The following is a 20,532-nucleotide window of genomic DNA, read 5'->3' as shown; positions in this document are numbered from 1 at the left end:
GAGGCTCAGACTATCGCGCTAGGTCATCGCAGACATTTGCACATTGCTGGAGCAAGACCTGCAGCCCAGATGAGCGGGTGGACATGACTAACCAGTGGCTGTCAAAATCGGCACCACCCTCAACTTCTTCGCCTCAGGCTCCTTCAAGGGATCTGCAGCAGACATTTGCAGCATCTCACAGTCGGCCGCCCACAGATGCATTACCCAGATCACCGATGCCCTGTTTGACAAATCGACCAATTATATCAACTTTGCCACTGATGAAGCCAGTGTAACTGTGCGGGTGCTAGGCTTTGCGGCTCTGGGTGGCTTCCCACGGGTGCAGGGCATCATCGACTGCACACATGTGGCCATCAAGGCACCCCCACATCACCCAGGAGTCTTTGTCATCCGCAAGAGCTTGCAATCCCTCAATGTGCAGCTTGTCTGCAACCATTGGAAGATCATCGTGCACATGTGTATCAAATTCCCTGGCATCTGCCATGACTCATCCTGCGCCAGTCCACCCTCCCTCAGCTCTTCGCTCCTCCAAACAGACTTTCCAGCTGGCTGCTTGGGGGCAAGGGCTATCCACGGAAGACGTGGCTCATGACACCCTTGAGGAGGCCAAGTACTGAGGCCGAGGTGAGATATAATGAGAGCCACAGTTCCACCAGATGTGTCATAGAGCAGAAAATAGGCATGCTGAAAATGCGCTTCGAGGCCTTGACAGATCTGGAGTAGCCTTTCACTAATCACCAGAATCATCGTGGTCTGCTGCGTACTGCACAACATAGCACAATAGTGAGGATTAGCACTGCATGGCAGAAGGAGCAAGACACTGAGCACACCGCCTCCTCCTTCTCCTTGAAGGAGCATCAGCTGGAAGATGAGGAGGAGCAGGAGCTGGAGGATCCACCCGAGCACATTGCTGCCCAGGAAGCCAGGGATGGCCTCATCCTGGCCAGATTTATTAACTTGACGCTGTACACCCATATGGCTGTCACATGCTGTGCCAGGTTGGCACCACCACAATGACCAAGCCATTCTTTTCACACTGACCACCATTGCTGGAGGTAATGTTATGTCTCACCATTCATTCCAATGCACTAAGCCACTTCCAATGGTGCACACAGATTTGTCCAAGATCGGAATGTGGTGAAAATAAAGATTTTTATGGTTGTGATTACAGTAATGGAAACTTGACATTAGCATTGACTAAAACACGCAAGTGGCTACCCATGTGAATCTACCTGTGTGTCATCTTTCTCTTCCGTGCTCTACATCAATGATTTGGATGAAGGAATTCAATGTAATATCTCCAGGTTTGCAGATAACACTAAACTGGGTGGCAGTGTGAGCTGTGAGGGGAACGCTAGGAGGCTGCAGAGTGCTACCCCTGTGGCTTCAGCAGAGGTAGAGGCAGGCTGCTCACTTCCCTGCTGTGACTGGTTAGACACTGTTAGTGGATGTCCTCTGGATTTTGGAGCCTGTGATGGCCCAGCCAAGGTCTGCTCCTCCTGTGACTGTGCAGGGGCAGACTCGCCCATCGCTGTCCGAGGAGGCATCTGGGGCTCCGACTGAGGGAGTGGCAATGGGGGAGAAGTGTAAATACTTTGAGAGGAGCCCACACATCAATGTCCCCTCTCACAGTAATCCCTCTCATGGGCCATCTGCATTTTCCTGCTAATAAGGAGCTGGAGAGCACCTTGCTGCACATCAGTGGGCCCATAATGACCCACATCTTAGCTGACATCCCTCCTATGAGGAGGTCATCTCTGCCATCTATTCTCCATAGAGACATGTGGTCCTGTGAGTAACACATTAGCTGTTCTATGCAGGTGGCCATCCTATCCATGGAAGAGCCTACAGTCACCATCACTTGTGACACGTGGTGCTCATGTTAGAGATGGACTCCTCCATTCTCTGCACATTTGCAGACATCACACTCACAAAACCTATCAAAACCTCCTGCACTTCTTGCTGCACCTCCAGGATCGTCCGCTTTCTGGATGGCCCCCAAGGCTCAGTGTCTGCATGCAGCTGAGCAGAGCAGGGAGCGTCCTGCGCTCTCCGTCGGGGAGTCACCACTGCTGTCCCTGCCTCCACCATCTCCTCTTACTCACTTGTAACTTGTAACAGACCCGGTGAGAACACTACTCTATCCCGCGTGGGACCCACCAAGGTGTGCATCTCTGCGCTGGTGCTGGATGCACTTGTGTCTGGTGATACTGCACCCTCAGAGGCTGGAGGTTCCTCTGAGGAGTCGTCTTCTTCTTCCTGGACAGCCGGAGGTGGGGGGTGGGGCTCTTGATGGACCTGTGAGAGAGTAAATAAATGAGTTTACATAGAAACATAGAAAATAGGTGCAGGAGTAGGTCAGTCGGCCCTTCAAGCCTGAAACCACCATTCAATAAGATCAAGGCTAATCATTCCCTCAGTACCCCTTTCTTGCTTTCTCTCCATACCCCTTGATCCTCTTAGCTGTAAAGGCCATATCTAACTCCCTCTTGAATATATCCAATGAACTGGCATCAACATCTCTCTGTGGCAGGGAATTCCATAGGTTAACAACTCTCTGAGTGAAGAAGTTTCTCCTCATCTCAGTCCTAAATGACCTACACCTTATCCTAAGACTGTGTCCCCTGGTTCTGGACTTCCCTAACATCGGGAACATTCTATCCGCATCTAACCTGTCCCGTCCCGTCAGAATCTTATATGTTTTTATGAGATCCCCTCTCATTCTTCTAAACTCCAATGTATAAAGGCCCAGTTGATCCAGTCTCTCCTCATATGTCAGTCCAGCCATCCAGGGAATCAGTCGCTGCACTCCCTCAATAGCAAGAACGTCCTTCCTCAGATTAGGAGACCAAAACTGAACACAATATTCCAGGTGAGGCCTCACTAAGGCCCTGTACAACTGCAGTAAGACCTCCCTGCTCCTATACTCAAATCCTCTAGCTATGAAGGCCAACATACCATTTGCCTTCTTCACCGCCTGCTGTACCTGTATGCCAACTTACAATGACTGATGAACCATGACACCCAGGTCTCGTTGCACCTCCCCTTTTCCTAATCTGCTGCCATTCAGGTAATATTCTGCCTTCGTGTTTTTGCACCCAAAGTGGATAACCTCACATTTATTCACATTATACTGCATCTGCCATGCATTTTCCCACTCACCTAACCTGTCCAAATCACCCTGCAGCCTCCTAGCGTTCCCCTCACAGCTCACACTACCACCCAGTTTAGTGTCATCTGCAAACTTGGAGATATTACATTGAATTCCTTCATCCAAATCATTGATGTATATTGTAAAGAGTTGGCGTCCCAGCACTGAGCCCTGCGGCACTCCACTAGTCACTGCCTGCCATTCTGAAAAGGACCCGTTAATCCCGATTCTCTGCTTCCTGTCTGCCAACGAGTTCTCTTTCCACATTAGTACAATACCCCCAACACCATGTGCATTGATTTTGCACACCAATCTCTTGTGTGGGACCTTGTCAAAAGCCTTTTGAAAGTCCAAATACACCACATCCACTGGTTTTCCCTTGTCTACTCTACTAGTTACATCCTCAAAAAATTCCAGAAGATTTGTCAAGCATGAGTTCCCTATCACAAATCCATGCTGACTTGGACCGATCCTGTCACTGCTTTCCAAATGCGCTGCTATTTCATTCTTAATAATTGATTCCAACATTTTCCCCACTACTGATGTCAGGCTAACCGGTCTATAATTACCCACTTTATTTCTCCCTCCCTTTTTAAAAAGTGGTGTTACATTAGCTACCCTCCAGTCCATAGGAATTGATCTGGAATTGATAGATTGTTGGAAAATGATCACCAATAGAAATCCACTATTTCTAGGGCCACTTCCTTAAGTACTCTGGGATGCAGACTATCAAGCCCCGGAGTTTTATTGGCCTTCAATCCCATCAATTTCCCTAACACAATTTCCCGCCTAATAAGGATATCCTTCAGTTCCTCCTTCTCATTAGACCCTCTGTCCCCTAGTACATTCGGAAGGTTATTCGTGTCTTCCTTCGTGAAGACAGAACCAAAGTATTTGTTCAATTGGTTTGCCATTTCTTTGTTCCCCATTATAAATTTACCTGAATGCGACTGCAAGGGATCTATGTTTGTCTTCACGAGTCTTTTTCTCTTCACATATCTATAGAAGCTTTTGCAGTCAGTTTTTATGTTCCCGGTAAGCTTCTTCTCATACTCTATTTTCCCCATCTTAATTAAACCCTTTGTCCTCCTCTGCTGAATTCCAAATTTCTCCCAGTCCTCAGGTTTATTGCTTTTTTTGGCCAATTTATATGCCTCTTCTTGGATTTAACACTATCCTTAATTTACCTTGTTAGCCACGGTTGAGCCACCTTCCCTGCTTTATTTTTACTCCAGACAGGAATGTACAATTGCTGAAGTTCATCCATGTGATCTTTCAATGTTTGCCATTGCCTATCGACTGTCAACCCTTTAAGTATCATTTGCCAGTCTATTCTAGCCAATTCACGCCTCAAACCATATGTCATATGAAGAATGGGTACAGGTACCATTATGCACATGATGACCATTCAATAGCTGCTGACATCAGCCGCCATATGAGTGACTGCTGTATGTCATGTAGCTGTATGATACTTGAATCTGTCACCCAGTTGCTCAGAGGTCCCCGTCTCCCAGGTCGCCCACCTCCAGCTGCTCGGTGTCTCCAGATACTTCTAACACAGCCTCCTCTGCCGTTGTGAGGGTGGCAAATGATGGAGGGCCACCTCCAGTTCTCTCCCTCTCTTCCTACAAGGAGAGAAAGAAGAGAAGGTTGAGTGAGAGTGATGGAATGAGTGTGAGGAATAGATGGGTTACATCTTTAGAGGGAGACTATGATGGAATGGTGTGCCAAAGCCAAGTGGCTTCCTTGTGTGTTGTTAGTTGGTATGATTGCAGTAGGATGAGTGTGAGTGTGAGGGGTGGCTAGTGAGATGGAATGTGAGAATGTAGACAGGGAGAGGGATGGGTGGACGTGCAAGGTATGTTGGTATGAGTAAGGGTGTGCAGAAGTAGTATTGGGAAGGCAGAGTGATAGGAATGTGATGAGGGCACAGCAGGATGAAGTTGAATGTGACTTTGTACTCACCATTCCTCACCTCATGAGATCAGTAAAATATTCCCGGCACTGCACCCAGGTCCTCCTGACCACGTCCCTGCTGTTCACCAACTCTGCAATTTGCAGCCAGGCTCCTTTTGTCTCCTGGGGAGGTCTCTTCCGCCCATTAGAAGAGAAGAGGACCTCCCTACCTGCCCTGTCTCACTCCACAAGCATAGGGAGGACCTGGATGCAGCCCTCTGCCTCTGTGCAGTCACATTTCCAAGTTTTTGCAACAATCATGAGCTCCAGTTCGGTGACTGCACACTCCTAGCTGAATTTTCAAATGCAATGTGGCCATGGCTCCTTTAAATATCCTGGCCGAAAACATGTCATTGATGATGTCATCAGACCCACACCATTTAATAGGGCTGGGTAACGCGCAGGGCGGGCTTAATGGGCCCCATTAATGCCAAGTCGACTTCTGCAGTGGGATGGAATGAAGAACGGGGTCGCGACCTGCCACGACGACCGCCCGCACCCGACCCGCCCAGGTAAAGACAATTCCGGCCTACAAGTGTCAGAACCATACAGGGACAGAAGAACCACAGTGCAAGATAAACAGGATGGCTCAGGGGGCAGTACAAAATGAATTAGAGAATAGAAAAGAATGAGACTGTTGCTAGAAGCGATTGTAAATTTAGCTTATTTTCCCTCCAGGAGCAAGTACACCAGAAATCAAATTATATTATATAATATTATAGCATATGTTACATGGTACAGTGCCAGAGGTTGTGAGTTCAAGTCCAACTCCAGGGACTTGAGCACATAATCTAAGCTGGGGAAATGTGAAATTATTCATTTTAGTGGGAAGGATAAAAAAGCAGAATATTTATTAAAGGTGAAAGACGAGTAAATGTTGGTATGCAGAGGGATTTGATTGTCCTTGTACATGAATCACCGAAAGTTAACATGCAGGTACAGCAACAGTTAGGAAGGCAAATGGTATTTTAGTGTTTAATGCAAAGAGGTTAGAGTACAAGAATAAGGAAGTCTTGCTGAAATTATATAGAGCTTTGGTGAGACCACACCTGGCATACTGTGTACAGTTTTGGTCTCCTTACTTAAGGAAGGATATACTTGCCTTAGACAGGGGTGCAACAAGGTTTACTAGATTGATGCCTGGGATGAGAGGGTTCTCCTATGAGGAGAGATGAAGTAGAATGGGCTTTTATTCTCTGGAGTTTGGAAGAATGAGAGGTGATCTCATTGAAATGTATGAAATTCTTACGAGGCTTGATAGGGTAGATGCAGGGAAGCTTTTTGCCCTGACTGGAGAGTCTAGAACCAGGGATCACAGTCTCAGGGCAAGGGGTCGGCCATTTAGGACTGAAATGAGAAGAAATTTCTTTACTCAGATGGTTGTAAATCTTTGGAATTCTCTACACCAGTCGTTGAGTATATTCAAGACAGGAATCAACAGATTTTTGGACATTAAAGGAATCAAGGATGTGGAGATCAGGCAGGAAGGTTGAGGTAAAAGATCAACCATGACCTTACTGAATGGCAGAGCCGGCTTGAGGGGCTGTATGGCTTACTCCTGCTCTTATTTCTTATATTCTTGAAGTACGAGTACTTCACTGAAGTACTGAGGGAATGCTGCATTGTCGGAGGTGCCGTCTTTTGGAAGAGACATTCAACCAAGGCCTTGTCTGCCCACTCAGGTGGATGTAAAAGGTCCCATGGCACTATTCGAAGAAGAGCAGGGGAGATCACCCTAGTGTCCTGACCAATATTTATCCTTCCGACATCACCACTAAAACAGATTATTTGGTTATCATCACATTGGCGCTTGTGGGAGCATGCTGTGCACAAATTGGCTGCTGCATTTCTCACGACAGTAACTACGCTTCAAAAAGTACTTCATTGGCTGTAAAGCGCTTTGGCACATCCTGACGTTGTGAAAGGCGCTATATAAATGCAAGTTCCTTCTTTATTACAAAGATTTTGATAACATCTATCACACTTCAGACATCCCACTTCACAAGGCCAAAAGCATATGAAAAAAGAAAGTTGTTCATCTCATGGTGATTGGCTCCCATCCCGTGCTGTTTCTGGCCCCCGATCCTCCCCCTCCCCCCCACAGTGCTGAACCCGGCCGGCCCGGGATGGTCTGGACCCCACCCCTCTGCTCCTTCAGCCGCCCCGCGATGATGTGGACACCCCCGCTCTCCCCCACCCCACCCTCCCTCCCTCCCTCCCCACACTGAGCTGGTCCTGACCTGTGGTCGCGATCATGATCTTTTCACATCCCCCAGCCGCTCCTCTGGCCAATCTTTTCGGACCCGCCCCCCCCTCGGCCCCTGCGCGATCCCTCCCTCACTCCTCTGTGCGGCCTAGTGCCGCAGACCTCCCTGCCCACAGCCAGCCTCTCAATCTGGCTGGTTGCGGCTGGGAAACAGAGGTTTCCCATTCAAATCTGGCCCTGCCGTTAAAGTCATTCTCCCGAGTTTCCTGACCGCCTTGGAGCCTCCCACCCGCAATCCATCTTCCCCATTAAGATTCAGCTCAGACTAAAAAGTTGTGCATAATGCTCCTGTAGTTATAAAACTGCAGATCCTCTGACTTGCCAGGAGAAGACCACAGGAGATCCACTGGTATTTCTGGTGCAGAAACGATGGACTTAATGGCCTCCTTCTATGTCATAAATTTGTATGATTCTTATAACAATGAATACTTTTCAGTCCTGGATAAACTTTAACTTGTGTTTGCTTCTGTCTGTTAGAGGAATCTCATTTATATTTCTGCTTGCCAGCTAAAATACAACAACATTGCAATTCCTGATTAACATTTTAATTGTTTTTTCTGTGCATCCATTAAAGTTAAATGCTAGAAATGTATTCACCTTTGCACCTAGTGACAGCAGCATAAAGTCGCCACTGGTTTATGCAGACTGAATTTGGCCAGTCTTTATGGTGTAAGCAGCCTGGGGGTTATTTTGGTGAAAGGGTGAAATCAGGCGCTAAATGGGAGCTACGCAAATAAGACTCGCCTGTTTGAAAGTTTGGTTTTAGCACGCAATTGTGGTCTGAATTGCTGATTACCATTTTTTGAACTTGCCTGGATGTGCTAAACCAGATACCTGCAGGTTTAGCACTCAAGCACTGATTAAATGCCATTTTCATGAAGCAGTATATGTGGGCTCCACTCAACCACTTACACTGATGATGTGGAGTGTACTGGCTGACACACAGCATCATGTTTCAGGATGGCTCAGCAACCAAGTGAGAGGGTGCACAAGTTCTTGGACGCAGCAGTGGGGGTCCTGGTGAAGGAGGTCCAGAAGAGGATGGATGTCCTGTACCCCCCCCGTTGCTCTCTCCTGCAGCAGCTGGTGCTGCTCTGCCTAGCCTCTTGTCCTCCTCACATTCCTCCTGCAGAGAAAAGGGGGATCCTTAGCAGGATGCCAGTGACCCAAGCACTGCCTTTCTCCTGGTGACTCTTATAAGGTGTCCAATAAGGTGGAGTAGAGCAGCACTCACTTTTTTGGGGGGAAGTCCTCAGAGAATTTATGGAATAAATGTTGATAGAGTATTGGTGAAGTTTTAAGAAAGTGTCCCAAAAGTCTCCCGATGTGTTTCAAAAGTCCTCTTCAAACCTCCAGCAGCAAGTGAACAGAAAAAGGTTGTGCTTAAAATCCTCCACAATGGCTTGTTTACTTTCAATCAGCTGGTCGGGGCTAGGAGAAGGCGTTAGGTCAAGCGCTAGCCACCGAAATGCTGTGCAGCCTCCTTAATGAGCGCTAACAGGAAATACAAGTGGTAATCAGCATCTTAACGATCCTTCGGGCAACCGTTTCTAGCGCAATCATCAACTCCTTTACCAAGATGGCGGCATATGCTAAATGCAGGCTAAACTGAGGTTTCCCCTTAAGACCCCACCTTGACCACCTCAGAGGCTCTTTATCACCTAAAGTATCTGGGGGAAATCAAAGCAAGATCAAACAATGACACTATATTCTCCATGGGCAGGAGCCAACAACTGGTGGGAGCCCAAATGTTCTTCCAAATGCCACAATTTCCCAAAGTGCAAGGTGTGATTGATTGCACACACATGTGCACCTGCACACAGTAGTGAGTCATGCATGAACTAGCAACACTGTCAATCAATGTATAGCTTATATGCAAACATCTGCACAAAGCAATGCAGGTGAATGTTTGCTTTTCTGACAGCACTTATGATGTATTCATTTTAAGGCAGTCACCATGTCCCCATTATTTGCTCCTTGGTGTAATTTTGGCTCAGTTGCTAGCACTCTTACCTAGAGCCAGAAAGTTGTGGGTTCAAGTCCCTCTCCAGGAATTGAACACATAATCTAGGCTGAAGCTCCAGTGCAGTGCTGAGTGAGTGCTGCATTCTTTTAGATGAGATATTAAACCAACTTCCTACTCATTGGCCATGAAAGACCCCGTGGCATCTTTTGAAGAACAGGGAGTTCTCCCGGACAACATTCCTCTCTCAACCAACGTCACCAGAAACAGATTAACTGGTCATTCACCTCATTGTTGTTTGTGGTGCCTTGATGTGCTCAAAGTGACTGCCACGTTTGCCTATATAACAGTGACTGCACCTTAAAGGTAATCCATTGGTTGCAAAGTGATTTGGGATATCTCGAGAACATCCCGAGTTTGATTAGGTGCTATATAAATGAAAGTCTCATGTTCTTTCTTTTTTTCCTTCTTTATTTCTTACTTTCCTAATCAGAAGGTGTAAGGCTGGATTCTTGGGGAGCAGGAATACCTGGTGTAGTAGTCTCGGACACTAGCAGAGTACAGGCATCATGAGCTTCCTGCCTCCCACGAGACCCATTACTGAGCACACCCGAGACAGGGTGGTGCAGTCAGAGGCACTCTGTATTATAGCCCCGTTAAGATGTCACAAATCGTTGTGGTGTGCTGCGCTCTCCGTAACTTTGCTCTGCAACATGGAATCCACATCAAGCTGCCAGGATAAGCGGCTCAGAATATTGAGACGTCTCTGAGGTCTCCAATGTAGATGTTTCTGGAGTTGTTTCTTTGCCATGTATCAGAGCATTACTTGTGCGGGTTGCAGAATATCTCACACTCGCTGCCATGTAATAAAAGCTGATAAAGCATATTCCACTATTGCTCAAAAATCTTGCTCAGAAAGCATCTATCTTCTAAACGTTCAGCTCGAAATCAGGACCCTCATTAACTGTGGATGGATGAAATCTTACACTTCTGGCCAGCTGCTTTCTGCTCCTCCCATGTCACTGCCACCTGCTGTTGCTACTTGTGCTCTGTGCTTCACCCACTATATTCTCCACAAGTTCAATTTCTAAATCCCTGGGTTGGATATACCTGCACTGCTATTTGCAAGGTGCACTTGAATGATGCAATTCACTGTGAGGTGTGTAGTTACACCTGGTCATTGGTCCCCGCCTCAGCTTCTTCTGCCACACCTACAGAAAGAGAAAATATATTTTTTACATCTTGATGGCATGTAGCCTTCACGTAAACAATTGATGTTCAAAGCATGTTTCATGGTCAGTGAGCACATGACGCGATAGGGTGGAGACTTAAGGAAGGATACGCGTGATACTAACCCTGAGGGCTGAGGACACTTACTTCCCCATCTCGTGATTCCTCTTCAAACAACCATCTCTGTTTGCAGAGCCTGTTTTTCAAAAGGGGGAAACAATGCATCTTGGTCAGTGCGCCTCCTGTTCCCGCTCTTCTCCTCTTGAATGCTTTCTTCTACAGAAGCAGAGGCATGCATTGAGCTGTTGATGTTGTTGGCATTGCGTACACTAAAACTTATGTATCATAAATGTTGGGAAGACAAAATGGTGCAGCATGCAAGTGTTACATCTGAAGAGAGGTGGTTCTACTGTTGAGGCTTTTATTGAAGGAGGATGTGCTGGCAAAAGGAGGTGGGACAAAGTGAAAAGTGCACCCTTATAGGCAACCAAGAAAAACTAGTCAAATATTGCAACAACAGGATGGTAGGAGGGAACCGTTCATGGCAGTAATAGTTACCGCACTGAATTTAAAAAAATTTTTATATCCAATTTCTTTCCAGATCAACTCTAACGCCAAAGATCACTTTGCGGCAATATATTTGATCTTAGCCAAAAGGCCGAGAGGCGAAGTTGCACCATTCCTGGATACACTGCAATACCAGGTCGGTGCATGGAGTGGACGGGGCAAGCCCCTGTTCCAGCTCCCTGTCCAAAAAACTGATAAGAACAGATACTACACTTGATCTTAGCCAAAAGGCTGAGAAGCGACTGCACTGAATATTTATGAGATCGCACTGTGGGCCCTTACCCTGCCAATCTGATGAGGTCATCCAGCTTTGTCTGCAATTACAGCCAGCTTCTCTGCACGGTGCTACTGTCATTCATAGAAAGAAAGACCTTAGATTTATATAGCGCCTTTCATGACCTCAGGAATGTTCCATAGTACTTTACAGCCAATGAAGTACTTTCGACGTGTAGTCACCTCTGGCCAAGGCCTTTGACCCAACTTGAGTTGATCCAATGGCTGTTGATTGGGTGGCGATGGGGGATGAGGGGGCAACAGGACTCTGCTGTGCTGCACTTGCTCCAGCAAGATTTCTGTAGCCTCCTCCTTGAAGTGCGCACCCTGCAGCTGCCACAGCTGCTCAGCGACATTTTCCATGTTTGCTAAAAAAAAATCTCCATTCCATTTTTATTCCATGTGTTTCCAGAATTTTTATTGTTTTTTCTGGGGATTGTAATTCCATTGGTTTTACCATTTAAAAAAAAGACTATATCAGAGTGATACCTCTATTTCCCACACTCAGGCCCCACCGAGGTGCAAGCGAGGCGGGCGACGTTGGGGATGGATTCAAACTCCGCTCCTGGCTCCATGCCGGCTTCCCCCACGACTTTGCCCTGATGGGGCTTGTTAAGCCAGCCCTGCGAGGTTCCTGGCCAATTGAAAGGAAGCAGGTCTGATGACATCATTTGATGATGCGTTTCCTTAAAGGGACTATGCCCACATTCATTTGATAGTTGTTCTGTCAGTGTTCTGCAGCCTTGAGCTGCTGCAAGCACAAAAGTGCATGGCTGCACTCCGGCTCTCCCATGACGCCCTCCACATGCTTATGGAGGGAGTCACAGCACGCAGGGTTCTCTTCCCTTCTAGTGTGTGGAAGATAACTCCCCAGGACACCAACACAACCTGGTTGCATCACAGGAAGGCACAAGCAGGGATGTCGTCAGGAGGACCTGGCTGCAGTGGCGCAAACCTTTCAATGATCTCAGTAGATCACAAAATGCTAAAGCAATGCCGCACCCAACCTCCTCCTGCTGTGCCACTCAACACATCCCTATCATTCTGCCTTCCCTACCCTACTCCTTAGTCACATCAACTTACCTTGCACTTCCACCCATCCCTCTCTCTCTATCTACTTTATCACTTTCCCATCTCACTAGCCACTCCTCATACTCACCCTCATCCTAGTGCAATCATACTAAAAAGACACAAGGATAGGCACTTGGATGTTTTATCCAATGTTCATGTAAAGTTTCTGTTATTGTGTTGTCAAACATTGAAATCTTTATTTTCAACACGTTGCCTTTTTGGACAGATTTGTGTGCACCTTTGGAAGTGGCTTAGTGATTGCAGTAAATGGTGAGACATAAGGTTATGCCCCGCAATGGTGATGAGTGTGAAAGGAATGGCTTGGACATTGAAGGGATGCTTTATGGTGTTGAAGTGGAGTGGTGCCAACCCGGAGCATCAGGTGGTAGCCAGGGTATACAGCATCAAGTGAGGTAAATATGGCCATGGTGAGGCCATCCCTGGCCTCCCGGGCAGCAATGTGGCCAGGTACTGATGCCCTCTGTCCTGTTCAGCATTGGGTGATTGTGGAGAAGGTTGGTATTGTTGTTGGTGATGCTGGTGTGGCTAGTGATGTTGGTGTTGGGGCTGATCGTGGTGGGATTCTGAGGACCAAGCTGAGATTTTTCAAGGGCAACGATGCAGCTGGAATATATGGCTGCTGAAGTTGAGATGACAGAAGTGATCTTTCAATGGTGAGAGATGTTATTCCAATGAGGTGAAACTGGATAGAGAGTTTAATCCAAACACTTCCAACCTTCCTAAAGCTGAAAAGTGTATTCCAAGTCCTGAAGGCTCTACCTTCTAACATTGGAAAGTGAACAGCTGTGAAATGGTAGCTTTTATACAACTTTTGCAGCTGTCACTTATTCAAAGCGATGGATAGTTGTTGAAAACCAGACCTACTTACCTGACGTGATCAGCGAGCGACGGAAACCACGTGAAAAAGTTGGAAAAATGGTTAGAAGGTGGTAAAATGCTGTTCAACTACCTTTAAACAACCTCTTAACTATTTCATTTGACTCACCCGCCACTTAGTGCCGGGTCTGTAAAGCGCAGGCAGACCCAGCACTTGGGAAACTTACACGGAGGCGGGTTGAGAGCGGGATACCGACTCGCTGTCAATCTTTTAGATTTTGACACCTCCAAACCCGCCCTCTGAGCGCCAGCAAAATCCAACTCTTAGTGTATGGGTAACCTGACTAAGATTGCTCAGGTAATGCTGACTCAGTTTTGAACCAGACCGACACTACCCAAATTTACTTCACTTGGGAACCACTACCGATCAGTGTAAGTTGATCCAGGGTTCTAGATATGAAAGGGACAGTGTTCTACTCCTCTATATTGATCAATTCAATCACCTCTCCACTCCCACCTCACCACCAACTTACAAAGAATTACTACTATGAGAAACTGGTAGTTTGCAACATAAACCAAATATATACTGAACCTGGTGTTAGTTACCATGGAATTCAACTTACTAAACTTTTTATCTCAGTTGGTCTTTTACATTGAACAGCCTGTTAAGTAAATACAATGTTATTTTCATTACTTTGTATTTGTTGGTCAGAGTTTCCCACCCTCACGCCACTGATTTCCACCCCCACCTGCCCTACTTCTGCCATGTTTGGAGAGAACTGGGATAGGCAGGGTGGAGGAAAATGTCCAAATTATGATGCTCATTTGATTTCCCACTGTAAGTGCTGAGTGTGTTCAATACATCTACCTATATACAGGCAAGCACATTGAAATGATTCAAATGATGGAGATACATCATCTGATCTATTTTCCGTCATTGGACCCATAACAACACTGGACGCAAGGGAAGCCTACTCATTCCTGGCATCCAGCATTGCTTTGACTGGGGAGAGGGATTTCAACTTTAAATGACAGAAAGCTTTGGCACCAGATCTTTATAAAGAAGTTCCATTTCACTGATAGCTCAGAGGCCCCTGTGGCTTGCAGCAGCAAATCTCTGCCCCTCACTGCTGCCAAACTCCTAGGCAGAGGCCAAGGAGCCCTCCAAAAATACCTAACTGAGCTGGAGGCTGGAAAATTGGCATGGGTTGAGGGTGAGCCTTTGTGGTGTGCAGAAATCCTGCCATGCCGAAGCTGCACCCAATTCTGCTAAAGCGAAGATCTGGGCTGTTTTCACAGGATCGTATGGCACAGAAGGAGGCCATTCGGCCCATCGTGCCTATGCCGGCTCTTTGAAAATTCTATACAATTAGTCCCATTTCCCCGCTCTTTCTACATAGCCCTGCAAATATTTCCTTTATATATAGAATAGTATTTATCCAATTGATTTTTATAGGTTACTATTCAATGTGTTTCCATCATTCTTTCAGGCAGTGCATTCAGATCATAACAACTCGCTGAGTAAAACAATTTCTCGCAATCGCTCCTCTGTTATTTTTTTGCCAATTATCTTAAATCTGTGTCATCTGGTTACCGAACCTCCTGACAGTAGAAACAGTTCCCCTTATTTGTTCTATCAAAATCCCTCATAATTTTGAATACACCTATTAAATCTCCCTTTAACCTTCTATGCTCCAAGGAGAACAACCCCAGCTTCTCCATTCTCTCCATTATCTTCATTAGACTTTTTTCTTCTTGTGGCTTTTCAACCTTGTAAGGATGACACCAATGGTTTACAATGGAAATCACTCTAGGCCTCTAGATTCCATTCATTTATTAACTGATGTTTTAACATATAAAAAGTGATCAGGTATACTGAATGACATTGTATTTTTCCCTTTCTTTAAAAAAAAGCAAAATAGTAGCCTTGGATGACATCTATTGAGAAGTGGAATTGAGAATTAGAGATATGTGACAACACTGCTTGACGTTTTTTTTCAGGGGCAGTAAATCAATGTTTCCTAAAGTAGGGGATCAACAGCTAGGTATAGGGGGAGTTCATAACAGAATAGTCATATGGGGAATCATAGATGGAGTAAGCTTGATGGGTTGATTGGCCTTTTCTTGTTCTGGATTTTTTAAAATCTTTTTGTGTATTACTGTAAGTTAGTTCTTTCAAACGTTATTACAAATTTTGAGTCGCTAATACATCTTATACATTTACTTACGTGAGGACATAATTGACGCTCACAATGCAGTGGGGTCTGGATGAACGACTGTTGTGTACAATGGTAGCATAACTCTGAACCCACACCCAGCCTCCATGCTTCGACAGCAGCCTGTAGTACTTCGTTGTGACTTGTCCTTTGACCAGCACTTCCAGAATAATTCAACAAAAGAAAATTACTTGGTAATTTTTTACAGCATAATTTCAGCTGAATATTAAAGCATGTTGCATTCTTTCCTCATACTGTACTACAGTTTGAAAAAATGTAACTAGGGAACTTGGAATCATACTATAAGTTAGAAACTATACTGTTCGCAGTATTAGCGGATAAGTGCTTAATGTGTTCATTGAACATGCTTCTCCCATTATTTTAACAGAAGTGTTAACCATTTTAAAATAAAGGGGAGTCTCTCACTGTTTAAAAATGCTCTTCCTCCTTCTAGAAATCTTCACTGTGTTTATTTCAATACTCATCACATTGTCTTCTACTCTAATACAATCTTTTACAGTCTCTCAATTTAGGAATTCCTAAACTCAATCAGGTTTTGCTTTCTTCTACAATCGTCAGGCTTTTAAAATGCAAGTTTGCTGTTACCTAATCACTATTTCGTGATTTACCTCATCACTTGCATTATTTCCCACCTAGCTGTTCTGTGCTACGAAGCCTGACCCGCCCCTTTGGTTTCTCAACAAAAGATGATTGAATGGGAGTTAAGTTTGCCTGTTTTGCAACTGTCAATCAAATCATAATCTTGAAATTGTTTATAATTACATTATTTTCATATTATATTTTATGAATATTATGTTCAGACTTCATTCCTTTATGGTATTAAACAGAGAATTGTCCAACGTTAGCCATATGGCTAACTGCCTTTGTTATTGATGGACGCTAAAGTTGACAAATTAACAGCTGTGCCACGATTACGGCAAGACCACCGAGTGATAGTCCACAGTTGATCACCTGAAAATATTGACCTATTTGTTATAAATCTAGATGCATAAACTACATTAAAATCAGCTAGGGAGTTTTAACTGTTAAGTGGTGTATAATAATTGATTCGTAAAAAGTGTTCTGGAATGAGTACCATTTCAGGTGAGCAGCTTGTTACTCACAGAGGTGATGTGCGTATCTTAAATGGAAAACATCACATCCATGGACGTGATGGTACAACGTCTTCTCTATCAGGTCCTGAGGTTCATATCCAGTTAACTCTGCAACCCTGGATGGTAAAAACAACAGACAGTGATATAAAAAGCAATCTAGTTCAGATAGAACAAAGCACATTGGATCCTGGGCTTTACATATATATATGTACATATATAGGTAAATAAAGTAGAAGGCAAAAATATATTGCTAAACAAATGCAAATTATTGGTTTGGCAGTAGTTTGAATATTGTAACCAGCTTTGGGTCTCTTATATTCCGAAGAATGTCAAGGCCATAGGCAGGATATCGAAGAGATTGACATGAAGAAGACAAGAGATAAGAGGTTTTGGTCATGATGAGAGACCACAGAAACTGGGGATCTTTTCATGAGTGCAGAGCAGGTAAATAGAAGATCTGCTAGACATGCTCAAAATTCTAAAGGTTTTGATGAGGTAAATATAAGAACATAAGAACATAAGAAAAAGGAACAGGAGTCGGCATACGGCCCCTCGAGCCTTCTCCGCCATTCAATACGATCATGGCTGATCCAATCATGTCCTCAAGGTCCACTTTCCTGCTCACTCCCCATAACCCCTTATTCCCTTATCGTTTAAGAAACTGTCTATTTCTGTCTTAAATTTATTCAATGTCCCAGCTTCCACAGCTCTCTGAGGCAGCGAATTCCACAGATCCACAACACTCTGAGAGAAGAAATTTCTCCTCATCTCAGTTTTAAATGGGCGGCCCCTTATTCTAAGATCATGCCCTCTAGTTCTCTTCTCCACCATCAGTGGAAACATCCTCTCTGCATCCACCTTGTCAAGCCCCCTCATAATCTTATACATTTCGATAAGATCACCTCTCATTCTTCTGAATTCCAATGAGTAGTGGCTCAACCTACTCAACATTTTCTCATAAGTCAACCCCCTCATCTCTGGAGTCAACCTTTTGAACCTTCTCTGAACTGCCTCCACAGTGTATATTCTTTCGTAAATATGGAAACCAAAACTGCACACAGTATTTCAGGTGTGGCCTCACCAATACCCTGTACAACTGTAGCAAGACTTCTCTGCTTTTATACTCCATCCCCTTTGCAATAAAGGCCAAGGTTCCATTGGCCTTCCTGATCACTTGCTGTAACTGCATACTAACCTTTTGTGTTTCATGCACCCCCAGGTCCCGCTGTACTTTCTCCATTTAAATAATAACTTGCTCTTTGATTTTTTCTGACAAAGTGCATGACCTCACACTTTCCAACATTATACTCCATCTGCCAAATCTTTGCCCACTCACTTAGCTGTCTATGTCCTTTTGCAGATATTGTGTGTTCTCCTCACACATTGCTTTTCCTTCCATCTTTGTATCGTCGGCAAACTTGGCTACGTTACACTCGGTCCCTTCCTCCAAGTCGTTAATATAGATTGTAAATAGTTGGGGTCCCAACATTGATCCCTGCAGCACCCCACTGGTTACTGATTGCCAACCCGAGAATGAACCATTTATCCCTTTTCCCCGTAGAAACAAGTTATTTCCACTAGTCAGTGAGTGGGTAACTAGAGAGTATAAATTTAAAATCATCATTAAAAGAATGAAGGTTAGAATCATTATTTTTCCCATGTGGAGGGAATATTCTGCAAGAAACTGTGGTGGATGCAATATCTGTAATATCTTATACAAGGGGAGTGGATAAAATTTTTTAAAGGTTATAGGGAAGAGCAGAGAATGGGACTAAATGGATAGGTCTTCTAGACAGCTGGTACAGGCTATGTCTCCAGTGTTGCAGAGTAGGTACATTGCAAGGGAATCCCACCAACTCCTGTAAATACCATCGACAAACAATGGAAGCACTTTAACATGATTGGAGATGATTACTGCAGCAACAGGAATAGGCCACTGTGCCCAAACAAGTCTGTCATTTTTCAGAGATCAACTCCACCAACCCACTCTCTCAACATAATCCCACAATTCTTTCTTTCTATCAAAGTGCATCCAATTAATCCAGCCACAAGGAATCATACTTATTGCAAAAGTAGAGTTTTGTATAATTGACAAAGTTCTCTGAAGCATGACCCTGTGGTGGACTACTAGAAAGAGGTGCTCATCGAGAGGTCGCGCTGTGGTCTGGCACAACTCAGGCTGGTAGTATCAGGCAGGTTTGGGCAACAGATGACACTGTTATGTTCTGTTGGAGGATGTAAAGCCCTTCTATTCTACTTTTTCCCTGCTCTTATCAGTCTCCTTGTGCTGAGGGCGCTCTAGCACCCAATTGTGCCATCCTTCAGTTAGGAGCCAAATCGCAATGGCCTGGTGATTAATCATCCTCCAGTTTTCCTCTCCCTTGTGCGATTTGCTAAGCAAAAGGAACACGGTTGAGAATGGGGAACTCAGTAAAGTGGAAGTTTCATGCATTGGTGCTCCGACACCATAATACCTACACCCTGGGATTTCAAAGCTATAGAGAACTCAATCCTTGCAACTATCACTTGCTTTTGAAACATTTTGCCAGTTTGAGGTTCATACCTTGAGTCCAGGAATATGAGTTTGAGATCCAGACTGGCTCTGAACATGAACATGTTACTGTGAAGTTTGATTTCAGTGATAGCGCTGGGTGGTAATGAATGTCCCACTGCCACCAGTCCCACAATCTGGTAACAGCCATCATAGAGAGCTACGTCAAATACATACTGGCGGATTTTCAAATACCCACTGCAGTGGATAACCTACAGAGAAGGAAGATTTGAGTTGATTTATGCATGGTGAGAATATTATCTAGACTTACAGAAGAATCTAATCAAGTGAAACTGATCTGTTTCACTCACAAATGCTAAAAGTGGGGACTTTTATTAAATAATACTAAGCTGCGCACTTATTTTTACTCTAACTTGTCCCACAATCTATTTATTAATAGGGAACTGCCAAAGAAGGGCAGGCTAGGTGCTGTAGAGCATTGGTGTGCCAAGATGGTGCAGTACAGAGAGGACACAATGTACGTTCACAGTTGATATTGCCAACCATGTCTTTGGAAGGAGATTCCTGTTCACCATTTGGGTATACATTGCTCTGCAGCAGGGAGATGGGGGAATACCAAAAAGACGATATCTAACCCCTGGTCTCCATGCTGTTATGTGGAAAATGTTGATTCTCTTAACAGTGTTGAGCATAGAAATTAAGAAAAGTTAAAATAATTATTAAAAAGGGAGAAAAGTTAATATAAGCAAAAAGAATCTAATGCAGCAAATAATTTTCTGCTTAATTATTGATTCAGACCTTTAAAAAAGAGCTTGATACACCTCTGATTTGGAATGTGATTGAAGATTGTTTGGATAAGTACAGACAGATCATTGAACATTGTTTGCTGAATGGTGCTTCCTGAGCTGCTAGGATCAGGGGAATGTCATGCCAAGGACAGCAGCCCACGCAAGGATCGATAATGTCGAGTGTAATGTTAAATAGACATTCTGGAGTTCTGCTTTTTAAGGAGAGAAGAAAGTTTGCAGAAGTTTTTTTTCCCAGCAGATGGGCTATGTTGGCTTCCTGATAAAGAGCTTGCAGTTATGATGGACTGGAAATTCATCAAAAACCATTACCACCGTTTTTTCGGCGGTATTTGCAAATCAAGTTTTTTTTTAACCGTCGAAATACCGCTATGACTGAAAGCCGCTAGTTTGGTCAAACGTTGACCGGTGGTAGCGCTAGCGGTTTTTTAGGCCTTACACGATTTGTTTTTTTGCCACTGAAAACAAACGATCTTCTGCGCATGCGCAATTTTTATTTTCCGATCTTTTTTTCCCCCCGCGATTCTGGTCAGGTCTCAGGGTTAGAGTGCACCTGTGCATGTGCAGAA

The 20,532-nt window shown here is 44.7% G+C and overlaps 1 protein-coding gene and 1 pseudogene across 1 annotated transcript in view; both read right to left on the bottom strand.

Annotated features, from left to right (window-relative positions):
- The window catches only part of LOC139275814 (single-minded homolog 2-like), a 109,833-nt gene that overhangs the window by 32,234 nt on the left and 57,067 nt on the right, over window positions 1–20,532 (bottom strand). The window contains exons 6-8 of the mRNA XM_070893022.1: window positions 19,209–19,408; window positions 16,655–16,761; window positions 15,543–15,690 (exon numbers count right to left, since the gene is read on the bottom strand). Coding sequence (XP_070749123.1) covers window positions 15,543–15,690; window positions 16,655–16,761; window positions 19,209–19,408 — 455 coding nt within the window. The remainder of the gene's footprint in view (window positions 1–15,542; window positions 15,691–16,654; window positions 16,762–19,208; window positions 19,409–20,532) is intronic.
- On the bottom strand, window positions 11,233–11,376 carry LOC139276649 (U2 spliceosomal RNA; annotated as a pseudogene).

This window comes from Pristiophorus japonicus, chromosome 11 (genome assembly GCF_044704955.1).
Source record: "Pristiophorus japonicus isolate sPriJap1 chromosome 11, sPriJap1.hap1, whole genome shotgun sequence".
Taxonomy (NCBI): Eukaryota; Metazoa; Chordata; class Chondrichthyes; family Pristiophoridae; genus Pristiophorus; species Pristiophorus japonicus.
This window is presented reverse-complemented; position numbering and strand designations above follow the sequence as displayed.